Genomic DNA, 21,598 nt, shown 5'->3' with positions numbered 1-21,598 from the left:
AGATGATTTGTTAGAAGCTCTACTGGTGTCAAAATTTTCAAAAATCGAATCAGGAGTTTTCGAGTATATCCATTACAAACAGACAAATTAATAAAAACATCATGACCATAAAAAAAAAACTAATTTAGTATCTAATATCTACAGTATGTTGGTATTTTCATTAAATTCGTTGAAATAGTCAATTTGTACAAAATGGTTCCATTGAATCGTCAGTTGGGTAACTATAATAATCTTAATATTAGAGGGCGGATAATAAAAGATAAAGTTGTATTTTATTGTGGATATTTTATTAACATTATCATCATGCATCAAATTTATGTGCTAAATCATTTACACTTATAACTAACTATACATAGAAAAATAACTTAACTAGGGGGCAGAAATACAGTATTTGTTAAATTATACAACTAAAATTAAAATAAACGGACTTTAACTGCAATAACCTAAAAGCAAATGTAACGCAAAATCACTACCTATCTCACATAACTCTCAGAATATAATAAATTAATTTTCGAATTTAACGCATCAAGCAGGCTCTAAATTTCGTTGCAAAAAGTAAAACGTAAATTACAATAAAATTAAAAATAGACAAAACAAGACACAACATTTACGAATTACGTATTAATTTGGACATTAATTAATTAACGATTTAGTATATTTATTTATAATGAAAAAGTAGACAAAACGTGTAATTCCCATTCGGACGTTCCCCCTCCCCCTTATACCAAATTCACTAACCTTCTGATTGCTTCCGCGCTATAATTCACAATGTCTACTCCACAGAGCCTATCTAGCGACTCCATCGTCTATAGGTCATGAGGGTGTGCGTTCAATTATCCTATTTACATTTTCATAATCTGTGCTTCATCAGCGGCCATTCAGAAACCGCTCCATCACGCCCCTGCCGAACCGGCGTTAAATAATTTAAAAATGAAATTTTAAGATACTAAGACTAGTCTCAATTAAAATAATTTTAACAATAATTTTTCGAAGTGCCATTAAAATTTACATTGAAAATTTAAGTACATTAATTATTAGAAACTTTGATTCGTTAACAACATCAATTCGACTAAATTTAATTTTTATATCGAGCATAATTTTATATGTCGCTCTGACATTTTGCCTACCGGTAACTCTTCAACACTAGCCGAATTATAAATTCTGAGAGCGCTCCCCTGCCATCGCCTGGTCCATTCATTACCTACTATTAAATTTATTTATTATATAATTTTATATTTTACAATAAAATTTGTAACCTATAGAACGAACTTTCCTAAAAAGGAAAAAAAAATGTATCACGCGGTATCGAGATCTGCGCAGTGGGCTAAAAAATGAATTATCTAAATATATAGAAAGTTATTCCTCTTTGTATATTCGTACTTATATGATAGTTGAATTTAAATAGAATTTTAAAAATACACTAATAACGATGATGCTTCTGCCAATTGCGCGGATCCGGCAATCATGCTCTCACGTGAGACAAAATAAATAAGTTAACCTACAATTATATTTACAAAAGCAAGAAAATAGCTCCGATAGAAAGTCCTTTCGAGAATTTCGCCTAACTACGTAAAATACGAATAAAATTTCCACGTTTTTATTATATTTATTGTAATCACATGAAACGGGCACTGGACTGGTTTGCTGGACTCGGCGTCCCTAACATTCGCGATCAATGTTAACACTGGGCAGACAATGAAAGTATATTTAAGTAGAAGGTATGTTTAAAGTATGAGTCTGCATTCCGATGCTCCCACACTTAGCACCCATTTTCTTAACGTTTCGATTCCCCTAAGGCTTCGGACCCTCATCAGTTCCACTCGAGGCGCGCAGGCCGACCATCCGATATAGTTCTGTTGCTTACTCGCTAATAATAATTATGATATATTTCAACGTTTTATAAAAATATCTCGTAACATATGGGAACAGTTTTGCGTGCACGGCCTACGCACTTCGCCACATCTTCAAGATTTGGACGCGTCTCTTATCTAACAATTCCTCTCCGTTCTACTCATAGACAAATAAAAACTATACATTATTGTACGTATGTGTATTAATATATAATGTTTCGTCTGTCTTTGCATCGTTTGATAAAACGCAACGCGAACTAGACTACTGCTTATTCGATTTATTTATCAACTATTTAGATAAAAGTATTATGTTTCATTAACATTGGACCACAAATCGTTATTTATTATTAATATTTATTCAGGTAACAAAAATAGGGGTCTCGAGCTGATATTGATAGAAATTATATCACATAAATAGTTTTCTTTACTCGGCTTTTGAACTTTCTTGATATGCAGCGAAACGAATGCGATCGGTGGAAAGTTCCATAGACAATTTAATTTTTCTGATATGTCAAAAAATGTCGGCTCGAGATCCCCGTCCAACAGTACTAACATAAATTTAAATAAACGAAATAAACTAGACGTGTTCTAAAACAGCTCACTTACAAGTAAACATCTATTTGTAATAATTAACACAATTAACGCACGAATTCCATCACTTAAACTATTCATCAGTTACTAACAGAAAGTTGGCAGTAGGTTTCAGTACTTACAATAGTAGAATTTATTAAAAATCCCACAAACACTTAAATAATATCAATTGAAAATTCGGTTTCATTAAGACGTCGGACATTTTACTTAACTGGAAAAATAAGTGTCAGACGACTTAACAACCATGAATAATTGCGGAATGCACTCGATGCCTTCGCAGGACTATGGTCGAACTTTAACCGTCACAAATATACGTTAAAATACTGATTTAATAAATAATCTGTTGTGTCATCAAGGTGCATTCGTCGCAGTTATAGAGGTCGGGCCACAACAAAGGAACAACGGCTAGATAATTGATTTACATAATTAATAGATTATATTATATATAAACAAGAGGATTAATTTGTAACAAGAACATAGTATGCAATGCATCGAAAGCACCAAAGGAAAATACATATTCATCTGAGGGATATATGATAATTTTCACTATAATATAATCATTTTACGTAAATATTTATTTAATAAAACTCTTATTTAGACTATACTTATTGCATATTGTAAAAACTGTGTCGAATAAATTGTATATTCATAATATGTATGTGTTTTTGCGTAGTTTTGAGGTAGGAAGTTCTGCGTACAGTCGGAGCCGACGATACATGTATACAAATATCAATACAAACATTTAAAAATTCGTTTCAACATTATACAAAATTCACTCCATACCATATAACATCTAGCAAATTTAAGTGTTCCTTTTGAAATTCCCCTAAAAATAGATATATAAACGTTTGAGCAATCAATTTCGTCTCTCCTACTCTGTAAATATATATTAAATTCAAAATCGATCGGATTACGTTAGAAGCGACCGTAATGCATGATGAGAAGAATTTACTATAAGTGAAAAATACGTAAGAGCGAAAAACGAGTGTCGAACGAGCGTCCCGAGAGATTCACTTAGCACTTTACGCGAGCGAGCAGTCTATTTCGACGATGTCCTTGGGCACGTCCACGAACTGGTACACGAGGCGCTGGCCGTCCACCTTGGCCAGGATGCCGCGCTGGTAGTAGTAGCGGAGCGCGCGCCCCATGGTCTCGTAGTTCATGTCGGGCTTGTTCTTGTGCAGCCCCCACAGCCGCGACACCGCCTTCGAGTCCACCAGCTTGAACACGCCCTTCTCGCGGTTCGTCCACTTGATGTAGCGCGGGCAGTACTCGCGGTCCTGCAGCAGCTTGAGCAGGAACTCCCAGAGGTAGGTGGTGGAGCCCTCGCGGGACTTGCGCTTGACGCCGGGCGTGGGCGGCGCGTCGGTGCGCGGCCGCTTCTTGGGCTTCAGCTTGTTGTGGTGGTGGTGCCGCTGGTAGTCGCCGAAGTCGAACACGGAGTAGGGCAGGTCGTCGTGCGGCAGCGGCGGCGGCGCGGGCGCGGCGAAGTGGTGCCCCCCCACGCCGCCCCCCCCGCCGCCGTACCCGTACGCGTACGGATCCCTCTCCACGCCACCCACTGGAAATTATAAAAAAAAATCATTAATAATGACGTTTGTAATATATTATACAGATGAATTCACTAAAAATACTCTGTTTTATTATGTGGGAAATCTATGGAGAATTATTTTCAAATCTACATGCAAATGGTTATGTACAGCAAATAGTTCAAGACTTTATAACATAAAATATATAAATTTTTGTATTATGTAGAGTTCATTCGATATTTTGTCCATTTAATTCCAAAGACCAGTTTTCCTTCGACACTCAACTCAGTTATTATTGTTGGGTCAAAAACAGTAATTATCTAAAGAGGAAATGCACTGCGATATTGGATTCCATTAAAATGTAATATAAAGTGGGTTAGAGGAATGTTGATTTTGATAAACAATGTTGCAATTGCTTTATGAAATTGTTCTTCAATTTTAAACCAATATTCCCAAATATAAAGAGGTTCTCAATTCGTGACAATTTTTTGTCGCATATTTTTCATTCATGTTCCCTAGAGGAGAAAGCTCAATTTCACTCCAAATCTTAGTGAAAAATATGCAAAAAAACCTCAATTTTTTTTTCAAAAGTATTATACTAAAGTTTATTAGGTATACTAATTATAATTGAATGAATAATACAAAATACATTGTTTATTCTTGTTGTAATAACAAGATGAATACATCTGAGAAGTCTAGCTCAATTTGTTTGATAACAATCTAGTGCCAACAATACAGTGTTGTTTGTGCGGAAACGTTTTCTTTTCATAGACAACTAATCTATCATAGAAGTGAAACATCATGATTGATTTAATGACAATTTTTATAAGGATTTTTTATGACAAAAAGACCTGTCAAACACATTTCTTAAAAATTAAAAATTATCATAAACTTATTACATGTTATTTAAAAAACCGTCTCTACCCAAAGTGTAATAACTTTTATATCTTACATAATATTATTCATTGCACCGGTCCTGCCTTTAGATATCAGGACATATATTAATTTCATGTGTAATATGTTATTATTTGAAAGTGAAACTGACATGTATAGAGGAAAACGTGGCTCGGCGAGCCGGGTATTGGGGTCAAGGCAAGCGCTTGACGCAATCTAATACTATCTGCTACGCGCTTATCACTTACTGGGTTTTTATTTTATTTTAACTATTTCTATTCGTTAGTTTCATCTTTGTAAACGAGTGTAAGAGCCATAGACAATTAGAAAAAAAATAAAGATGCATGCGCGGGAAATTTAAATTTAGAAGTGCGCTGTTTATTGATACAATAATAAACAGAAGTTTTATATCATTTCGTAAAAATCAAGTTTAACAAAGATCAGACAGTGTTAATATCATAAATCAAGTTTATGTTAACAATGTATCATTCAAATTTCAGTTTCTTTGTACGATGAAAATAAAAAAAAATTGTAATTCAATATTTCACAACATCTATCTTAACGTACAGTTTATCAAGAACTGATAAAATAGCGATATCTACTTATGCAAGTTTCATAAATGATCTATATCTAGGTATGTAGGTACCGACATAATAAAAACCCAACTTTGTTTAACAGCTGTTTGTTTGAGGTATTCGCGGAAAAATCATAAAACTGAGCCGAGCTGAGATACTTCCGACCTAAAAACATTTTCTGTAGATCAAAATAGACGCTCTTCAGGTCAATATCGTATTTTGCTTTGCCACAATTATTGTTTGAACTAGCAACACGATTGGAACAGTTTTTGAAATAAGGAAGTTGCAATAAAATTGTAATTTAGCGGCGTAATTTTAATGATAAGGAATTATTAATTATACCAAGAGTGATTACAGTAGTTCCGTTAGAAATATTGGAATTAGGTAGTCAAATAATTTCAATGATGATTTGCATGTGTTATATTCTAAGGTTATATTTTATAATTTATATTAAATATCGGTTTTCTCAGGTTATCTCTACTCTACTCTTTGGCTTTTAATTTTATATTCTGTGATCTATTCCTTGTAAATATTATTTTAAGAAAAAATGTAAATAACATACCGATATTATGTAACGCATACGCGATGGAATAATATTTTTAGTTTGCGCGATAAACAGAAGTCATGTTCGCGTCCGCAATCCGCCATATTCTTTCTAATAATATTATCTAAGTCGCGTATTTTCGCGCGACTTATCATCGGTCATTCACCCCATTGACACGTGTGCGCGTTCATCAAATAAGTGCCTACGATGTAGTATTATTTCTTAAATTCGTCATAAACACCATAGACTATTTTTTTTCATTTGACATTTTAGCGCGCGAATAACAGCAGTCACGTTTTTAAAGATTAATAAAAAATAGATTGTAGGGAGTAGGTATTATATAAGTAATAATTGACGCACATAATAATATAATTCAATATCTTGGTCTATAAAAATAGCCAAGCACGATAATGTTTCATGTAAATACGAGTTACATCAAAGATCAAGTTCATTTAAAAATTGAGGCTATTTATCAAACTGACATAGAAAATAAAATGAGTCAAATCAAAAGGTGTAATTATTTACTAATTTTGCGATATATGGCGGAAATGTGATAAAATTGTTATAACATAATATTATTTAGATATTATACTTATCGTAGCTTATTTTTGTGGAAGTTTTTATTGTTTGTTTATAACTATGAAAGGAAAAGTTTGTGGTAATTGTTCTTTTTCGTTATACTAAACGGAAGTGCTGAAACTAGGTTATTTCAGTCAAGTTTGCGTGTTAATTACAAATTAAAACGATCCAAGTGTACTACTTAGGTACATAAATAAATTTTCTTGGTGACAAAGTTCTTACAATAGAGCCTTAGGAAAAACTAGGTTTATAACGTTAGACTTCCTTTGTGGTTTTTGTTTTAAATTTCCTATGAAATGGTAAACGGAAATACTTATAATTACGCAATGCCTTAAACGACGACGATTGACGAAACTTGTATTTCGCTAACATAGCAATTTTATTAGAAGTATCGATGATAAAGTTAAGTTTGTTTAATCCTGAATATACTCGATTGCATTCCACAAAACAAGGAGCTCGTTTAGTAACGGCATGAGGCGTCTTATTGGCGGGTATTTACAATTTAATGAACCGTTTCCATGTACGCCATAAAATCCCTCTCGAGCCTGGGAAGACAGAACAGAAAAAAGCGACATAACGTTCTATATTTAGCCATTGGCCGCATCCTACTGGTTCTGCAGTATCAAGGTTACGCCGTATACGGGTAGCGCTAGACTCATTAAGTTATGGGAAAATTGCTTCAATATAAACCTTAAACCATTGGCGTTTAGCTTTGTTTTATTCCTTGGCGTCCCCCTAACCCTTCAGGAACCGGTTGCGAGCGCATCCCGCGTAATAAATAGGTTACCCACAGACCTCTTGCTGTATACATAAAACAGTGTCTCGCTCCAATGCGGTTAGGAAACATGATAGCCTTCTTACGCTTTGACAATTGACAGCGATTCGAAAATCGAACAATATTTAAATTAGGTAACCGAATTTTGAAGAAAGCAAATGTCAAACAGTCGAAGAGCAAGTTTGAACACCCTTGTTTCTGTACATTTTTTTAATTGGGACTCCGCCAAAGCGACGATTGGCTTCAATTATTTTCCCGAAAGTTTTTATTGGCAAATGTTAGGTCACCTTCCGTGTTGCTAAGGTCGAGGACAAGAATTTATGTTGCAAAACAAGCTTTTATTTTATTTGTCAACGAGAAAACAAGAAATGTTGGTATGCTCTTCAAATTGGAATTAGGTATTTATTTTTACGTTTTATTGCTGTCGGAAAATTACTTAATTTCTTGTTAGCTTGCTAATATTATATTATGCATCAAACATTATCTTTTAGGTAGTTTGCAAATTCTTATCACGATAAAAGTATAAGCCGGAGAGATATTGACATTTCCTCTCAGTAACAAAAGCGAATATTTCGCAAACAAAATGCTCTATCTTTTGGCGGAAGAGATAACACATTGCAAGAGTTACGAAACATTGCTTTGTTTTTTAGACAATATTGTTTTTAGTTTTATTGAAGCCACATTGCGTAGATGAAATCACGTGAATAAATATGGATTATGCCATTTCAATATATTTAAAAACAACATTTATGTATTTGAATTATGCATGAATTAGATTTTTTTACAAAACATGTTTCGGCCTATCCAGAGGAAATCGTTAAAAAAAAGGGAAACAAATTTAAATTCGCAAAACGCGCAAGATTCAGGCATTCTAGTTTGATTGTCATGCATAAACAATGCAATTTTTATGCACTCATATCCTTCCATAGACAGCTCACAATGGCTACATAGGACGTTTTCCTGTGCGACCGGAAAGCGGTGTGCGTGTTTGTGCTAGTGTGTGCGTGCGTGTGTGTGTGCGCGACGTCGGATGAGGCGTGCAATGACCAGGAAATGACGCCGCCAGTTGACCTTCACACAAACACACTCCCGCGTCTCCCGCACAAGATTTCACTGAGTGCTTCATTTTCTGCGCCTTTATTACAACGCTAGTAATTCGAGAGACACGAACCGAGATGAAAACGATATAGGTATAGTAATAGTATGAAAATCTGCTCTCAGTAGAATTTAATTTTGATCCCTGTTTGTAGAGGCTGTTAGGGATTTAATTTACTGGGCCTAGAGCCGTTGCTAGGTACTCATTAAAAGTTTTTGTGTTTTAGCTCGCACATGAGCTAACAGGGGACCGAATGCCGCGGGCTCTCGTTACTTTAATAAATGCCTAGATTTCGTTGTCGAGGTTAATTGTTAATTATAAATTGCGGCGTATCAAAGTGACATTGTCGCGTCTAATTTTTATTCCATTCTGTGATAATTCTTTATCAACGTAATGTAAACATTATTCTTTGTAATGTGTTTTAATATTTTATTTAAAATTCATTTCGGTCGAATGGCTGATGTATATAAAATTGTAGGCGTTTAACAGAATTCCGATTTCCGAGATTCAAATGTTACTTAATGAAGAAAAACATTAAATGCCATTAGCATCTTATCTTCTTCTTGAGAATAATAATCAGGCATTTCTTTCTAATCAGTCGTTTGAAGTAAAAGATTACCTAACTACCAATGAATTATATTTTACGTAAACTGTAGTAATATTATTTACAGTACAACTAGAGCTGCGTTAAGTAAGGTCAGCTCTGCGCCGGCGCATGCACCTTATGTAACAAAGATAACGCTAGAGGGCGACACTGTAATGGGGTCATCGATATGTATGGGATATCTCGCTATGGGATGATGGATCTATTGTTTATAGAAAATAAGAATAGGTCAAAATTTTGGCAAAAAAAAACTTTTTTTAACGCATTGTCAAGAAACTTTATATGCGATAGATTTTTTTTAATACTAGCAACTTTTAAGTAGAAGTAGTGTTGTTATTACAGTACCTATGTTGCTGTACTATACCTATACCTATACTATACCAGCGGGCAGCGAATAGCATTTGAACATTGTACATATAATAAAAATGAAATTCATGTCACATAAAAAATTTAAACTCTTTCACAGTCTTTTTACAGTTATTGAGTTCAATGAGTGGTTCAACATAAAATATTTGATTTTGCATACGAATGTCGCGAGAGCCGGTTGTCATTGGTCGATTTGCAATATGGCGTAATCCTTTATGACGTCATCGAACAATATCCCGCCGATCGATTGATAAATTAATCGTGTTTCCTGCTTGCTATTTAACATTGAAATATAATACTCTTGTTCTATTGTAAAATATTTCCAGACTTATGTTGAAAGTTGACAAACAAGTTGGCTGTAAGTTTTGTATCCTTTGCCTTATAAGTAATTTAAATTTAAAAAACCAAATGATAGGAAAAATTTGCGTTGTCTGTGGCGTTTATTATTCTGATAAAGCTTAATGCATATTATGGTGATACGTACTACTGCAAATTACAATTACAACATATTTTGATAAAGGTTGATTTTAATTTACTGTATATATAGGTGTTTTTTACGCAAACAAGAATATTATGGAAATATACCTAGAATGTTTTTCGTTTATCGCGTTAGATTAAAGAAATTTATTACGTGGCAAATTATAATTTTACGTGTGATTAGAAACAGTTCAAAAACCTTTATTACTTTTTAATACAAAATGTGATTTGGTCGGTTATTAATAATATAAATAACAAATTCAACATAATATTTTCATAAATTAAATGAACGATTTAATAATGAACTAAATAATGAATAATAACAAATAGAATTATGTTAAACAAATAAAAAAATATATATTTGTATCTGACATTTTTTGTCTCAACAATGATACAGCGCATATGTTCAAATTGGTGATAAGCCTGATTACGGGTATTCGAGTTTTTTTGTATACATTTGTCAGTAGTCATTATCTAAATAGGAAGTTGCCACTTATCTAATTTCCATTTTATTCCAACGTAAATGCATTGGAAACGACTGTTTTATATTTTAGAAGCAGCAATAAAATTCGTAGACGTACAATCTTTATTACAAAAATTTTATGCATTCAAAGACGTGCAGTTATTTTTACAAGGATGCGATATAAGTATTCATACACGTTATCGATTAAAACAAAATTTTAAATCGTATTTAAAACGGCAACACTGAACTTGTTTACATTGAATGCAAATTTTCCGTGCATGTTAAATTAATGACATAACGTAAAAATTGTTTTCATAACATATCCCGAAGCAATGAACGAATAAGACAGATAACTTTGAAAACGGGAACATAGGTGTCCGAGCCGGCCCGATAACCCCTGATAAGGCTATCGGCCTAAACTTAATTCATATGCAAATAGTGCCCGGATGCACTTATCGAACAGCGCCACGCTTGTTTGCGATGTATTTGGGCTTTTCGATATTGTGGAAGGTCAGGATCGGGGCCAGGTTCAGGAAGATACTAAACAATTTTTTACAATTGCGCAATTCACAAGAGAATTATTTATTAACTGGCCACACTGCTGTGACATTATTGTTCTTTTGACATTGTCATTTTTCCCGCGCTTGTGACGAAAGCCTATCTTGTTTGTCGACTTCGCTTCGGTATTATCGAAAACTACTTTTATTGTCGATTCGACCTCAACCTGTATATTGGGACGCCGCGAAGGTGATTCGAACAGAGTTCGTCCACCCCGCTTACGTAAACACATGTAACTAGAAATGTCGCCTTATTAAATTATATTAATGTTTTATGTATGGCAACTCGGCGAGGTCGCGCACAAACTGCTTAAATTTGAATACCTACCTAGGATTAAATTTTAATAAATGATTTCTGTTGATATATAAAGGCGATAGTGTAGTCGTCTACGGTACGGTTTTGATCCGAAACGGGCAAAAGTTTGTGTATGCAGGCGGGGGTGTTATGGAGATGCGGGTGTAGGGGGGCTGGTCGGCTCGGGGTGTGAGGGCGGGAGGGGGGTTGCAACTGTTTGCGCGGCGCTGTGGTCAATGACACGGCGACATTGCATCAACGCGCGAAGGTCACACCTCCCCTCTCTCCGTGCGTCCCCCCGCGCGTCTTAAACGCGCCTCGCGAATTCCTGCACTTCCTTACGGTCGCCATCTTGGATCAATCAAGTAAAAGTGGCTGATACATTCTTTGTGTATCAAGTAAAAGTGTTTTAGCTTTATCTAGGGTAGGGTAAAATGTAACGTGTAGTCAAATATGATAATATATGTATACGTTTTAAAATACTTGGTAATAGTAACTACTGCTATACTAGTAATATTAATTAGCTGATTAAATAAGTACTTAACGTATAAGTTACGAACTAATAAACCATAACTAATCTGAGAAGAAGGGGGCAAGGATACGGAAGGGTTTATTAGCGGTAAATATAGCAAATGGAGCTCCTCTTGGCGCGCACATTGCGTGATGTTCAGGCATTTTCGACTTCCGTTCATCTCTAATACAAATTTCCTGTTGAAATCCGGCCGCCCTGAAAACAGCGCCATTGGTCGAATGTTCTCGAACTAATCGTGATTTAACAAAGTGAATTACGTCATAACTATTGCACGAAATTAATATTTGCTTAGTCGAGCAAAATACTTTAATATCTTTTGTTTTATCAGTCTTGTTTATAATTTTTTAATGATGCCTTATAGTAATGTGCGCGAATGGATATGAAATATGCACGGTATCTCAATGCTCTTTTAGATGTGTGTGCTGAGTGCTCTGTTGTACAGAACCTTTTACAAGTTCTTTCGCTAGCTAGTTTCCTATTCTCTTAGAGGCACCAAGATTGTCCATTATAGAAGCTGTATAACGCCGTAGGGGGTCAAGGTTCGTGATTTCAAGCACGTTGCTCCACTTGACCCTGACTAGGGAATCAGGCCGGAACGCCGCGTCTAATTATTATCAACGAATTGACAACTTATTGTTATTATGAATTTGATTTTCGTCCTATTCCGGATCTTATTTGGACGTCGTATTACAAACATTGTTATGAAGATACTTCTCAGGAAAATTGTTTAATGTGTGAAATTGTGATCATACCAAAAATAGTAGAACAGTTTGTTAAATATTTTTTTCTTTAATCAATTTTCGAGCATTCATTGTACATCATAATACGTTTCGTTTATTCGATATCTAATATTGACGCAGATGGACAATCTATAGTTTGTTCTCGATGAAAAAAGCTGGTTTCGGTAGTTGTATTCTTAAAATCAAGGCAAAACAGAGCGTTGCGATGACACTACGCTGCGTTTCCAGAAGATCCAGATAGTTCCATAGTTCTCTAACGCAAGCAGCTATAATATAATTTGATACTCTTCCCTTCTAATTCGGCGAGAACAATTTCGAAAATCGTCTCGCTAATTTTAACCGTCCCATTTTCCCACGGCCCAGGGCCGATGACGCGTATAAGGGTGCTGGTACACGTATCTGCAAGTTTGATGAAAACGCACCAAATTCCATCTAGTGGATTGTCAATTCTGTTATGTGCAAGCATCTTAATTGGTCAAGGCATGATGAGTATATATAACTGCAAGGGCTCAAGCGAGCACGGTCAAAATTCTAATTGAAATAGGCGTGTGTAACAGCCGTAAAACTACGCTTTTGCAACGCCACCTCGCTGGAACACTTCGGTTTGGCAGCGGGCGCTAAGCGGACGCGTAAACTCGTTGCGAAATACTTTGACTTTATATCGGATGGTTAGGGTTGCCAAATATGAAATAGTGTAATAGATCTTTGTGACTATAGCGCTAAGTGGTATGGAAATAGAATATTTCAAGAACAACTTACAATACTTAAAAAACTGTAGAAGAAGGAATACTGGAAGAGCATAAAACTTATTGTGGTTCTATAAATTGATAAAAAATGGCTTAGTAACGTAGTTAACGGGAAACAACATTTTAAAAGGTCGTAGTAAATAAATATTAATTCATGTATGAAACTATAAACTTTTATTGATATGCCTTATTACAATGTAAGGTCTAACAGTAATTTCATGCAAAAAATACACATATAAATTTAGAATTCAAAACATTATCCATTTTTCAGTTGAAATTGAGCGCTATTGACACCGGATGTAATAAAACACATTAGGCATCCCTATTTCTTCCACTATATTCACGAGTGCAGCGGGGCGCGCGGGGCGAGGGTCGGGGGAGCGGAGTGTCTATTTATGCAGCGCTATGCGGCCTAACACTGACCCGGTTAGGCACAATCACAAGGATAGCCACTCTGTGCAATCCACGCTATTCCTTACGGGATTGTCACACAAAGGAATAATATCATCATTTTGCGAAACTTTTCTGGAGCATGACGCCGCTATAAAGAATTTAGGGCAGTGCATCTGTCAAGTATCAATAACATTGTGATCAATTTGACTCTATGCAAGGCTGAATCAACGAATCGGCTGTTGAGAATATGTGTCAATTGTTGCGCTTTAATTGAAATAATATTTGCATCTTAGAAACTGCAATATATGTCGAGCTCGGGGAAGTATAGATTTATTAAGTGTGTAGGGAGGGCTATGGGCCGTGAAGGACATCTTTCGCTTCGCCGGGAATGAGCGGATAATTTTAAACGGACAGGAAACCAGTGGAGCGCGTATATAGGCCGCCTGGACTGCCCCTCTGATTTTATACCTATCGTAAAAGAATCTTCGTATGAAGTTTCCGGGGAAGTGGGCTGACACGCGAAATTGGGTCGCGTAATACTCCGGTTTGCTGTGATCTTGCACAGCTGTTCCGATCATCTCGTGATACAATTTAGATAACTTTTCTAGAAATAAGTCATGCTATCTATCAGGTTACAACACTTCTATTTAGATTTATAGGAGTATCTCATCTGACTTGTAATGGAGTGCTGGAATATGTTTTAATGATTAAGACTGTTAAAAATACTATCGGTGCCAAGACGTCTCTGAAATATATCTTACGATTTGTTGCTTTGGACTAGACGGGTAGCGATTACGTTATATTTCGGAAGGAAGATGGCGGCGGTGAGCGTTGCATTGCGAAAGAGCGCGGGCGCAGAGCCGTGCGAAACGGCGCAAGGTGACGCACTGCCACCGTTCATAATATTGATGGTGGGCGTGATTCACGGGACGGACGTTTCTATGCGGTTTTGTGATAAGTGACGTTACGACTCTCTAGTCACGTACGCCTTTGTTTATTCAATCATTATCCTCTTATTGGACTTTGGGGAGGGAACAATTCGGGAAACATTGGGACCGAATTCCGGGATTGCGCGGTCCTTTCGCTTTCAGCGGCGCGTGCGCAGTAACCAAGGTCGCGGGCCGTTCAACTCGGATGCGACGCAAGTTGCGACACCGAAATATGTAATTGTAGAGGAGTCGAGGCGTTTGCCAGCGGCCGCTCGAAGTGGGTCGCGTTGCGCAAGCGCACAGCGCGACAGATGGCGCGGCTGTCTTCCTTGTACGGACTGAGATTAAACAAAGACGGTATCGCAATACACACGACAAGTCATCTAATTGTACTAAGTACATAAAAATTCGAGAAAAAATAGGCCTTGTTTGTTCCGTCGAAAACGTAAATTAACCTTCATAGTATAAAACGAGAGCGTTTGTTATTGTAGGTTTGAATAAGAAGTCCTACCTCAGCCTGAGAGTCGGGCGAATCCAATCAGAATTGCGTAACGAGCAAATAAATCAATCAGAAAAATCAATTAGGCGCCGGGGCTCCGGAGCGATTCCAGTAAGATTCAAGGAAATGGCTTAAGGAAAACTGGTGATGTAAGTTGCGAATGTCAATAATAACGCTTCGGTCCCCCAGCGATCGGTGCGGCGAAAATAGTCGCCAACTATTAATATGAACGCTAGCTGCACTGCCCTTGAAACGGGACGATCACCTCGCGCACACTCCCGCGCCGACACACACGCGCGCGTTAGACGCACACACGCCCGCTTATCGATGCATTGCAGAATAGACGCAACGCAACGTTTATTTTAATTTCCATTTCGTTTGCTAATACGAATGCAGCGTACGCGCACCGCTGATAACACGCCACGAATACTTTTTGACTAATGTTTGAAAACATTCAGGTCACAAAAACAATTCTTTAGAACGTTTTATGTGGTATGCTAAGAAAATATATATTATGTTTATGTTATGATAAATTGATATGTTAACAATGGTATAATAATTAATTTATATTGTATTTAGATATAGTTTTGTTGCCACGTAATATTACTTATATTGTGTTGTCTTATTATGACATAAATATCGTCCTAGGGAAAGAACCTAACAATGTGCAATATTGTAACGACCCATAAGACATTGAGTTTATGCAACTTATAATAATATATTTTTAGTTATTAAAACTCAATATAAAGATTTATTTAAACACAATAATTAATATGAAAACTAACTGTACTTTAATGTCCCCTTTTCTAATAAGTACCTACATGGTGTTTCCAAAAACCGAATAGAGTAAATTCTAACTGGATAAAATCACATGTCAATGGCGCAATGCCTCCAAAACTCGGCGTGCCAACATGTAAACCATCGTCCGGTAACGTGGATTGCGCAATGGAGTCAAGGCTTTGATGATTAAATGCATCTCGATAAAAATTTTGAGGTATAAACGTTTCCACATAGAGTGAAGTTGCGATATAAGGTAAATAATAAACGTGGTTTTCCAAGATGCGCGGTGATTCCAACTAAACGGGACTTAATTGAAGTGTCAAATGATATCGGCTGATATAATTAGTACTGGGCGAAAAACCCACAAAAATTCAAGATTCATATTTGTTATCTCTATGATTTATAAATGCAGGAAAAGGGCATCATCATCATCATCATCATCAGCCTTTCGATGTCCACTGCTGGACGTAGGCCTCTCCTAATGAAAAGGGCAAAATTTACTAATTTCGTGTCAGAATGAATTCTCTTTAGAGTTCGATTTCCGCACCTAACATATGTGTGTTTTCGTGTACGAGCGTGGCATATAATCAGGTTTCGGCTGCCCAATCGTCGGTAAGGTCACCGGTTTCGCCAGCTGACAATGGCTGCGGTACCAGGCTCTTTCGCAACTGTTTGCAACACAAAATTTCGTATGTGGTTAGCGCAACGCGCGGCCGATTCACTCGAAGCTTCAGTTGGTCAATGTCTTAGCTATCTGATCGCTATTGTTACCTTTGATATTCGTGTACAAGTGTGGGCGCGTTTTGTAACCCGCCATTATTCAGTTTCACGAGGAAACGCCGCAATTTAAAACTAATTACAATATAATTAACATTGATTTATATGTCTCGACAGTTTGTTGAGAAGTTTGCGAACATAAATCATATTCAAACACGTGTAAGCTTGGGATATTTTGCAAAAAATCCCAAACACCTTACCCGGCGAGTCGCGTAGACAATAATATTAATAATTCACATAAACATGGTGTTAGTGTTCATTCAGTATTATTACCGTCGCAGATCTGGTTGCTTTGTATATATCATGACAGCGTTTTGCGGTCAATGAAACTTTTATAGCTATATTATTCTAAAACTTCCTCGTATAGATAGTTCGGGTGAAACTTGTTTTGGGTAATTTGGAAAATTTAAATAACAATTTGCCATTCCGCGACATTTTATTAGTACCGGAATACGATTCGGTTAGCATTCGTTTGAACAGCAAAATTTACTTGAAAATGTTTTCAAATAATTAAATAATTTATGTGACGTTTTATTTGTACATGTCAATGATGTTGTTAATAATGTTCATAAAATACTAGAAGATAAATCAATAATCGTTGATTGATTATCATAGAAATACGAATTGGTAAAAGCTATTAAAAATATGTATATAGAATTTTTATAATTATTTTACAACAGTTATTAGCTATGTACTACACACTTAAAACGTTTACAATATTGAGATAATACATTATATTAATACATAGTTTCACGACCGGTTATCTGCGTATGAACAATAAATAATAATGAATATTAGGGTTTTCAAAGTTGTGATATAAATTATGACACAGAGTCTCAAAATATTCAGGAATATTCGCAAATAAAACGTCCTGTATATGACAAGTTTCTTTATAAGGCACGTACAGTAATCGAGAGTAGTGTTGTTATGTCATATGTCGATAAATTTAATTTCGTAATACATTTGTACATGTGACATGTATTTTGTTGATAAACAGATTTTGATGAGCACAGCGTAAGCATGATAACTTGATGAACAGTTTTAACATATTGTGATAACCGCTTATCGTATCTATTCGAAGAAAGCTTTACAATTAAATTAGGTATTAATTATTATGAATCCTGTTATTTGAAATACTTAGTGTTTCTACCCTATTCAAAGTAATACGCAGAATTAATTTCATTTAATTTTCAAATCAAATTCATTCTCAGAATATTCATGTCACCTAATCTCAAAATAAATATTTACGTAACAATACACAAACCTAACTTCGCTACTGTCAGCGATTTAAACTTTATTATTTCCGATGAAACACATCAAACGTTTGCATACATTTGATTATATCTAGTTCCCGGCACTGGACAAAGAAGTGCCCATGTACCAGCGCACCTAGGTGGAATTTTTAAATGCAACACAATCGAAAGTGGTCGTTTCGCATGCGTCCGCGACGCCACGTACGCGATGCGCATACGCCGTAGTTTTTTGCATCTTTATATTAGGAGCACTGACCTTGTGCAATGTCAAATAGCTGAGGACAGGCGCGCCAAGCCGCGATAAACGACGGTGCATCGTATTGCCAACTGGTTCCGTAGGGACGTAATAATTTATCGATGTTTTTCAACTTAATTAGCTGGTTGCATTCTGGCAAGTATTGCGATTAATTGATGTGCGTAGAATCAAAGGTTTCCAACGAAAGCATTTATTGCTCATTAACGTGTTTAAGTACTTAGACTAGGTCATAAGTTTAGGTTCTAATAGCGATAGAAATTCGAGTTTAATGGGAGCTCAATTAACATACGTGACTTGTGAAGAAAAATTGTTTTACTTCCATTATATCACGATTGTTTCTCTGACTTAAGTTGACCTTAGTTTATTATTATATCGATAAAGCGAGCGTATTCCTCAAAATATCGATGTTTGTCAAACATCACAGTAACATTAAAATTCCGTCGCGTTTTTCGTTTTGTGTCGCAGGGACGTCCGGACGATGAGTATGTCGATAAATTTCACAAAACCAACTATTTGTTTTGGCTCATTTTTTTACAAACATTGGCAGAAAGTCTGAACGGTCAAGAAGTTTGTTATTTATGTGTTTGTTTGCACGCCCGTTAGCTATACCTACCTACGGTAACTGATCGACCATGATAGAGTGTAAACTGTTGTTTGTTATCAGTCTGTTATTGTTTTCCTCATTTTTAATACAACACATTGTATTACATAAATGGCACGTCGTGTGAAAAAGTAAATGCTAAATAAAGAAAGTGCCGACACAAATAATTTCCAGTTGCATATTTTATAACCTAAAAACGTTGACAATAACAAACTAAATCACTGAAAATGCGCGCGCTTTTCGACGTCACGGCTAAATTCGGCGCCAATTTAGACAACAAAACGTTTTAAAAACGATAACATCTTACTTGTGTAAAATATTACTGGGTGATAGTATAATTTGTGCGTTTAATGGCGGGCTCAGGCCAGCTGGATCAAAGCCAGGATGCGAGCCCCGGAAGGATGTACCGGGCTTACGAGAATCTTACTATCGCTATCTAATTCGCAGAATGCATGCGATTAAAACAATTAATCAAAAAATATTCGCATTTGTGAATATTAGTAGTTTGAAGTACGTATGACATGGAAACAGGTTCGAGGCTAACTTCCGGAAGGGTGGTGGCGTACCGAGAGAATTTATATTGCAATTGTAAATGCTATCTGTCTTATTCTTGGATTCAGAAACAAATAAGCGCCTTCATTTGTCTCTATCTTTCTCTACATCAATTCTTATTCTACCAAGGAGTTAAGGAACTTTGTTGAATCAAGGACTTCCAACTGCAACCTATTCCTGGCCACTTATTTAAAAAATATCGGTCGCCATGCAAATCCCCGTGCTCCCATTTGGCGCGCGCGCGCTAAGGTCACCTTCCGGGTGGGGCGTTCACCGCCGGTCGACGGTCACCTTAACAACAATTGCTTTGTGTGCGCACCTTACTTACTTTTTTCCTAATGTCAATGTCAGATGAATAATTAAGTTTCGGTTAGTGATGTGCAATTACGTAAAATTAATTAATGTCTGTTTTTTGAAGTGGCCACAATTTTATCATGACCTATCGTAATCGTTATGACAACTTATCTATATTCAGAAGCGCTAGAAAACTGACCTTGTGTTTTGTTATTTCTATGAAAATTGAAACAACATAGTTTTATTTATACGAGGTATCTGTGAAGATAACAACGTTAAATATAATCCGATTTCGTAATACATTATTTTTATCTTTGATTTGAATTATGAAATTTCGACACGACTTATTTGTAATATCCAATCAAAAATATCAAAAATATTCAAAATAAACCCCGAATTGAGAACCTCTTCACCTAACAAAACTTTACAACCAAATAAAATATATAATTGAAACTCACCACCAGGCGGCCTTGGATGTGCTACATGGTGTTGCAGCGAGCTGATCTGATGCTGCGGGTAGAAGGGCAGGAAGGGGGTGTGGAAGGGCGCGGGGGGCGGGGGCTGGAGACGGGCCTTCAGCTCCTCCGCGGAGCCCGCGCCTGAAGAGGAGGACTCCACGTCAGAGACCCCGCTGTCCGCTGGCGATGGGGGGAGGGAGCCTGCAAGGGAAAATCATAAATAAAGATTTTTTACACTGAAAAATATACATGTTTACTTATCCTATTAATTTTACTAATTCTATTACTATTTACTAAAATCCTGCACCTTTGATGGTTGCTGAAAAAACATGGCAGTTTGTTAGAATATATATGTTTAGTAGATATACTCTTTTACATGAAAACTACTGAATGGATTTTGATAGTACTAAAATAAAAATCTAAATACATTGACACGCCTCGAAAGAGAGTTACCATAAAAAAAATTTGCGTACGAATATGTGCAAAAATAAATAGTTTGGAAAATCCAAAAGTGCACGCCTCATAATTTTTTTTAATAAATATTTATTAATTATTATTTTTATTTAATAACAATTAAACCACATCGAATCAGACCCTGAAAAATGAAAGGGTTCTATTCCTGAGCATACTCAAGCGTAAGAGAAAAAAAAAGACTCGATTAGTAAAGTATTTCGGTCGCTATCGTGTTAACAAGGAAAAGGATCCGCACATACAGACACACGGACGTCCAAGACAGAACTTTTTTAAACTGTTTTTTAACTAGTTTAAATAACAAAAATGACATCAAAAATATCATGAATGTTAAAAATAGTGTTTTTTCTTAATATGTGTGTGAATGTATTATCTTACAAGTGCAATGTATGATACATAAATACATTTTAAGTTTGAAAAATCAGATGTTTTGCGCGAAGTGACAGTAGTACCCACCTCAACGCTTCGCTTATGAGGCGTGCAATAAGTGTGCATTTTCCCGCTTATCCTATGATAATTCTCAATTTTGTAAAAGATTAGCCTAAAATCGATACAAGGAAAATTATGACAATATTCACTATTGCACATTGTTCGTATATTATAGTAGCATACTATGAACTAAAATAGATACTTAATGGTATGTGCTATCGAGAGTAACTTAACTCAACAAAGAAGTAATATGAATTAAAAATGTTTTTCAAGCATACAGGTTAAAAAGTAAAAACCCAATTGGTGAGGAAACTTATTTCTAAACAATTTTTATTTGCACTTTCCTTTTGACTATACTGCTTATTTATAACAATATGATGCAATAGACAATTTCTCAGTATTAATAAAACAATTGATTGTCTCTGGCCCTATTTCATCAATGCTTTTGACTTCACATCTATTTTTATTCTTCTTAGGAAGTAAATACGATTGAAGTTGTGGAATTGTGCGGTTTTAACACGGTTTTAAACGTAAACAGAATGATGTATTCGCAAAATTATAGTGTAACGTGAATGAATATAGATTTAATGTTATTATGTAGTTTGTCATCTTTATGTAGTTGTAATTCATTATTATGTAATTTAAACATTCAAAAAATCTTCTTGACAATGAATAAAAGATTTCGTTCTATTT

At 35.8% G+C, this 21,598-nt stretch overlaps 1 protein-coding gene across 7 annotated transcripts in view; it reads right to left on the bottom strand.

Annotated features, from left to right (window-relative positions):
- Positions 1 to 265: 265 nt before the first annotated feature.
- Positions 266 to 21,598, bottom strand: part of Eip74EF (Ecdysone-induced protein E74) — a 169,739-nt gene continuing 148,406 nt past the window's right edge. For all 7 annotated transcript variants that reach the window (XM_090118896.1, XM_090118889.1, XM_090118918.1 and 4 more), the window contains 2 exons: positions 20,006 to 20,206; positions 266 to 4,002 (listed from right to left, as the gene is read on the bottom strand). In XM_090118896.1, coding sequence (XP_089975022.1) covers positions 3,464 to 4,002; positions 20,006 to 20,206 — 740 coding nt within the window. In that variant the 3' untranslated portion in view covers positions 266 to 3,463. The remainder of the gene's footprint in view (positions 4,003 to 20,005; positions 20,207 to 21,598) is intronic.

Source organism: Colias eurytheme, chromosome 3 (genome assembly GCF_061535395.1).
Source record: "Colias eurytheme isolate Ceu_HAF_F1 chromosome 3, ilColEury1 Martin Lab GWU primary, whole genome shotgun sequence".
Lineage (NCBI taxonomy): Eukaryota > Metazoa > Arthropoda > Insecta > Lepidoptera > Pieridae > Colias > Colias eurytheme.
The sequence above is the reverse complement of the archived record's forward strand: the minus strand, read 5'-3'. Positions and strand labels throughout refer to the sequence as shown.